The following is a 6,454-nucleotide window of genomic DNA, read 5'->3' on the forward strand; positions in this document are numbered from 1 at the left end:
GGGGGGGGGGGCAGTGAAGGATGCTGGGTCTCCAGCTCTACATACAATGTGTAGATCCGTCGGCATTTACAGAGCTGCCTTCAGCCGTAGGATTCCTGAGGTGAAGGGGAGATTTGCTCAAGTAACGCCTTATTGTGTTAAACATTCGGAACAAAGACCTACCATTTCAGAGTCAGTAGATTATTTAATCAAAAGGGGAAATATTAGGAAGGAAAGGACAGGACATCCCTTATCATTTTACTATGCTATGTTCATAAAAAACTCTTAATATTTCTGCCAAATGTAAACGTTCTCTGGAAGCTGACGGTTTTAAAGATAAAAGGCCCTGTTACGTATGTTTGTTTGAGTTCCCTGAGATGACAGTGGACTCTGGGTTCACATCTCTTTGGGTAACTTTGTTCTTTTATTTGGAAATAGGCTGAAAGGAAAGGTGACATTTTCACTTTGCTTTTACTTAATCTCTGAACTTGCGAGCAGAAACTGAATCAATTGCTTGAACGCAGTCGTTTATGTACGTAAAGATCTTTTTCTCAAGATAATTCCACGTTGAATTATTGCTCAGAGTTTGTGAGAGGGCTTTTAATATTTATGGTTTTCGAATAGGCTAGATTTTACTGGTTGACTTCTTAAATACCATTTAGATGTAACATTTAAGAAATGATGCTTTTTTTACATGGTAAACAAGTGAATCGTTTTTTCAATGGCTAGCAGATGTCTGTCTCCTTTAGAGAAGGTCCCCGTTCTTGTCATAGGGAAAATGGAGAATTATTAAATAATTTGTAATGACGAGTAATATTTTCCTCTTTCATTCACTCATCCTCCTTCTGAGCAGAGATGCTGAGAGCGGTGTTGCCAGCCTTCCAGCCTGCTACCTGGTGTCATTCTTGGACAACTCTTGAATTTCAGATTCCGCAAAAGTCATTTATGGTCAAATCATACTCTGCCAAATCTCAAAAGTGAAAGGGAATATATGTAGGGAAGGAGAGGGTTGGTTTGTTTATAAGGTCTGACAATTAACTTTGTGAACTGATCCCAGAAACGGTGCCACGTACCTCATTGCCAAAGTACACTGTGGTCACCATCGAGGTCCTCCCCTTGGGAAGCTGTGCACTGATGCCAGCACCTGGTGCTGTGCACTGATGCCTGCCCTTCAGAGCAATTTTGGAACTCTTTTTCTGGAATGGTCATCAGTATCGTCATTATACAAGGTCTGACAATTAAATTTATAAACTTGTCCTAGAAAAAGTGCTACACACCTAGGGTGACCAGATTTTAACATCGGTCAGGCGGAACAACATGGCCAGGGGGTGGGGTGGGGGCAAGACTGGGACGGGTCAGGGCAGGGCCTGACAACAATGCAAACTTTGATAAGCAGTTCTTGGTAATCACTTCTGAGCAATTATTTGTTATTATTACAGTTTAACATTATAAAATTAACAAAAATAATATAAAACTCATATTCTGGTGAAATAGCCACATGGCAGCCGAAGACTGTATATTCCCTTCCTATTCTCCTGCCCATTCGTGCATTCTTTCCAAAAATCCAGACTTTTTTAAAACGCCGTGGGACGCGGGACAAATTGTTGAAAAGTGGGACTGTCCTGCCAAAAGCAGGACATCTGGTCACCCTATACACACCTCATTGCTGAGTACCCTCATGGTCACCAGATTGGTCAAATGGAGCGCTTCAAAGGGGACCATAATGATCTTGAGCAAAGAGGTGTGTGGCACTGTTTTAGTATAAGTTCTTGAACTTAATTGTCTGACCTTGTAAAGTAGCATGCCAAGGAATTCAGTGCTACATTTCATCATTTCCTTCTTTCTCAAGAAATACTTAAATGACTGTTACCTGTCTACTAGTCCATATTTTCCTACTTTATCTAAGGAGAAGATTATCAGGAATAGTAGAACATTTTCTTATAAAAATCACATCAGTGATTTTTTTTGAGTTTTGGCAGAAAACTGAAGCATGTTTATGGAGAGAAATCCTTCTTATATTAAATTTTTTGGGGGGTGTCAGTAGTGAGAGGATGATGAGAAATGATTTAATGAATACAATATGTGTTACTTGGGTGATGGTTACCCTAAATGCCCTGAGTTCACTGACTGTGTAATCTATGAATATAACAAAACTACACTTTTACCCCATAAATAGTCACACATTTTTAAAAGTAACAAATGCAAAAGGAACCCAATTTTTCTGCAAAATTCCATACAGTCCCAATAAACCCAATGAACATGGAACTAAATACAAAAATCTTAAATTCCGTTTAACTCTGCCCCTGTTCCTCTGTCAGCCGGCAGCTTGCTCCAGACGCTAAAACGGCGGGAGAGTTCGTTTCACAACTCTCAGCACTCATTTTCACGTTACCCAGTCGGTCAGAGCTTTTATTAAATGCAGCCTGATGCAATCAAAACACACACGGTGAAAATCCAGCACTGCAGAATTGTAAAGGCGACGTATCACCTGTTATATCAAACGTGACAGTAAGTTCCACAGCAGAGTCTTACACAGCGAGTTATAATGAGAGAATGTCTATCTGGACGGGGTTTCAGCCACGGTGGATCACAGCAGCATCTCAGAGCAGCCGCTAATGATGACAGTTTACAGTAGGCAGGAGCTTTCCCACAAAAATATGATGGGTTGAGTCACTGCTTTCCTTCTGATGTCAAATGACAACTTTTTAGATCCTGACAACTTTGCTATTTTCTTTGGTGCAAATGGGAGGAGAGAGTGAGCTAGCTTCTTGCCCAGCGAGCTGAAAGGCAGAAATGTTTTCTGTCATGAATAAATTAGCTTACAAGAGGAGAGACCCACATTGAAGGCCTTCAGTTCTCTTGGTTGATTGTTGGGAGCTGAATTACAAAATCATCAAGACGTTTTCGGAAGAGCAGATATGAGGCGCATACACTACCCCTGCACACCCAGGGCTCCTGGAGGATTCCTCTCCTACTCTGAAGAGCAGAGGCCTGTTTACTTGAGAGGACAAAGGTGTCTGAAAAGATTCTGACCTGTAAATATGATAAAAACTTACATTTTCCAACACATGTGGGATATACCATCTTCCCGGCAGTGCTGTTATTGAATGCAACTAAAGCGGTCAGCAAGAACCAGCCACCCGAAATTGGATCCCCAAGCTCCTTTTCAAGGGCATGGACAGGGGAGATTTCTACCTCTGAGCAGTTGTGCAAGTCTGTAGGCTTGGGAGCGTGATCTCACCTACGCAAGCCTGGTTTTTAGGTCTCACTACACAGAAAGTCGAGCTTGGCGCCTCAGAGAGAGGGAGGAGGAAGGGAGTGCCCAGGGGCTGGAATATGAAAGACCACAGGATAAATATACAGTACATTTTTTCCCAAGTTAGAATTTAATTATTTTGCTTTTGATAGTCTCAAACAACAATTTATTCATGGAAGAGCATTTTCCCAGTGTTTTAGAAAGACATAAAGGAAGACCAAGTTGAAGTTTCTCATTTCAGTATGTTTGTGGGACATGGTCTGTGGACGACTGAAAAGTTCGTGGCAATTTGGTGCCTGTGAGAGCTTTACAGCTGTGTTGAGAGGTGATTGAAGCTTGTGACCCAGTGCCGTGTTTTCAGCCAGACGTTATACACATCGTATCACCAGCAATACTGGGATAATGGCTTTAGTACCCTTTCTTCAAACAGAAACCCACCCAGTCTGCTTTCCAGCACTCTGGTTGATGGTCTTACATGGGCAGCTTCATTGTATGTGTTTCTTCTTGACACAGGAGACTTTTTTCTCAAAAGTGATGAGTAACAAATGACAATATCCAGATTCCAGAAGCAGGGTAGGGAGGAGGAGGGAGAGGCCCTAATTTTTATTACTTTTCATTCAGTAGTTGTGGTCAAGGAAAGCTGCATGGCCTTTCCTATCTGCTGTTACCAGGCCATGGGGAAGACATGACATTAATTAATTAATATCTAAGTATTGTGGCAGGAGAGTAGCCAGTGTCAGTTGTAGTTGTAGGATTCAGGTACCATGAAATTGACTCATTGTGGATAAGTATAAATGCTGCTTGAATTTCCAGGTCTTGCTTTTCTGGTTTATTGAAAGACGTTCTCAGGAAAAACTTCCCTGCCTTCAGTTCAGCCTGGTCTTCCCCCCAACAGCCGAGAAAGGCACTCAAAGATGCCCTCAGAGAGTCGCTGGGAAAGTGAGCGAGAGAGGGAAGGTGGGCGGCGTGTGGCAGGAGAAGCCGTGAGGTGCTGGCAGACTGTCCGGGTCCCCTCATTCCCCACCTCTCCTCCTGAGCTGGGCAGCTGTGTGTGTCAGGACAGAGCAGGGAGCAGCAGGCTGGATGGTCTGAGCAGAAACATTGATCTTCTCACGGCTCTGGAAGCCGCAAATCCAGGACAAAGGCGCAGGGTTGGCTGCCTCTTCTGAGGCCCCTCTCTGACTTTTAGGTGGCTGCCACACAGCCCCTTCTCTGCACACACTGCATCATCCCACCCTGGAAGGCGTTGGTCCTGTTGAATCAGAGCCCCACCTGTACGGCCTCATCAACCTTCACTCCCTCTGGAAAGGCCCCACTGTCAGTTACATCCCCGGGGGCTGGGGCCTGCTGTCTGCGTCTGGGAGGCGCCCCAGTCACTCTATATTGAGAGTGAAGGTCCCTCCTGAGAGTGTCCTCAGTTGGGTTCCCTTGGGCTTTGGGGATTTTTTTTTTTTTTAGACGGAGCCTCAAGCTATCCCCCTGGGTAGAGTGCTATGGCATCACAGCTCACAGCAACCTCCAACTCCTGGGCTCAAGCGAGTCTCCTGCCTCAGCCTCCCAAGTAGCTGGGACCACAGGCACCCGCCACCTTAGGTGTATGTGGCTGGCGCCTTAGCCACTTGAGCCACAGGCGCCGAGCCGGGCTTTGGGGATTTTAACTGGAAAGATGCATTTTATGTTCCTAATATACAGAGACCTCAGTCTCACCAGAAGTAAAGGTCCGCAGGAAGGACTACCATCCCCATGTCTGCACTGCTTCTCTGGGGTCCGACTCCACCCACTGCCCTTCACCCAGTCACACTGCGAGTCTGTGGGGACTCGCTGCAGGTGCCGATTCAGAAAGGAGTCTGCCTGTCACTTTGTGGAGAGGAAACCACAACCTTGGTGGCAGGAGAGAGCAGGTGGTTTGTCTGAAGTTTAGTTCATGGTAAAATCTTTCACTTCCCAGTCTAAAGGGGCAAGGAGTGGTAAGTGGGTAGAAATCCCGGCACTTTCCCTTCCTCTCTCGCTTGCCCACCTGAGGCCGTTCTAACTGAGTGTGTCATCATGGTCGCAAGTCCTCACCCAGTCTTCAGGTCCCGGTGGCTGCTGTGCACTTTCTGTGGGTCTTGGGTTTTTTTGGTTTTTTTTACCCTTATAGAAATCTATTGTGTTTCTCTCCTTATAAATGTGACCTTCCTTACCTATCACATTCTGCATAGATGCCATTTATCAATAATGGAAATTGTCCTAATTTCAACAACATGACGTGAAGTCTTGACAAAGGCAGAGTTTCAGTATTCTGAATTTGCACGGAGTTCAAGGCAGAATCATATTCCCATGTGCAGTCATCGGTTTCAAAAATGAAATGTCACAGCAGCAAGAAAATATCCATTATATGTCATTGACTTTGAGACCCCTGCCCATTAGGTGTGGCCTGGACACTGCTGATCTTTGGTGTGAAATTATATGAAGCACAGTGAGGAAGTGCTAAACGGACGTCTCTATTGCTATGGATTCTGGGTTGTAGCATATTTTGTGCATGCCAGCATTTCTTAAAAATGTTTTTGTGAGAGCATAAGAAAGTATGAACACAAGGAAAATGGAAACCGCCCTGGATACGCCTCATTGTCAGAAAGCCAAGGGGCTGTATGTGGAGTATGCCGGGCAGGATGAGCCTGGGGGACAGTCTGGTCCTCCCGCTCACTGCTGTGCCCTTTCTGTTTTCTAGGTACCGAGGCAAGACGTACAGGGCTGTGGTTAAGATCGTGCGAACGTCTGACCAAGTAGCCAATTTCTGCCGCCGGGTCTGTGCCAAGCTGGAATGCTGCCCGAATCTGTTCAGCCCTGCTCTCATCTCTGACAACTGCCCAGAGAACTGCTCTGTCCACACCAAAACCAAGTACAGTGAGTAAAGTCAGGAGCTGGGGCCCTGAGTGCCGTGGGTTTGGTTTTTGTTTCATTTTCTTCTCTGGAACCCTTTCTATAGGAATTGCTACGGAAGGATCTTGTTAAGAATTTGCTGTAGTAGGTACTTGTGTGTTTGTAGTCTAGTGTAGGGAAGGGACAGGCTGAGTACGAGCAGGAAGCATCACTCCTGGTGGGCCTGGGAAGATAAGCCCGTGTGTATTGCCCTGGATGTTGGGGGTTCATGGCCTGGGCAAGAATGAACTGCCCTGAATGTTTGGGGGGTTCATGAACTGGGAAGATGAGCCTGTGTGTATTGGGGGTTCATGGACC

The 6,454-nt window shown here is 45.4% G+C and overlaps 1 protein-coding gene across 4 annotated transcripts in view; it reads left to right on the forward strand.

The window, feature by feature from the left end:
• The window catches only part of SFMBT2 (Scm like with four mbt domains 2), a 214,229-nt gene that overhangs the window by 166,468 nt on the left and 41,307 nt on the right, over nt 1-6,454 (forward strand). For all 4 annotated transcript variants that reach the window (XM_023511389.1, XM_023511390.1, XM_023511391.1 and 1 more), the window contains exon 17: nt 5,946-6,121. In XM_023511389.1, coding sequence (XP_023367157.1) covers nt 5,946-6,121 — 176 coding nt within the window. The remainder of the gene's footprint in view (nt 1-5,945; nt 6,122-6,454) is intronic.

The sequence above is a fragment of the Otolemur garnettii genome, unplaced genomic scaffold, assembly GCF_000181295.1.
Source record: "Otolemur garnettii isolate 467f Iridium unplaced genomic scaffold, OtoGar3 scaffold00019, whole genome shotgun sequence".
NCBI lineage: Eukaryota > Metazoa > Chordata > Mammalia > Primates > Galagidae > Otolemur > Otolemur garnettii.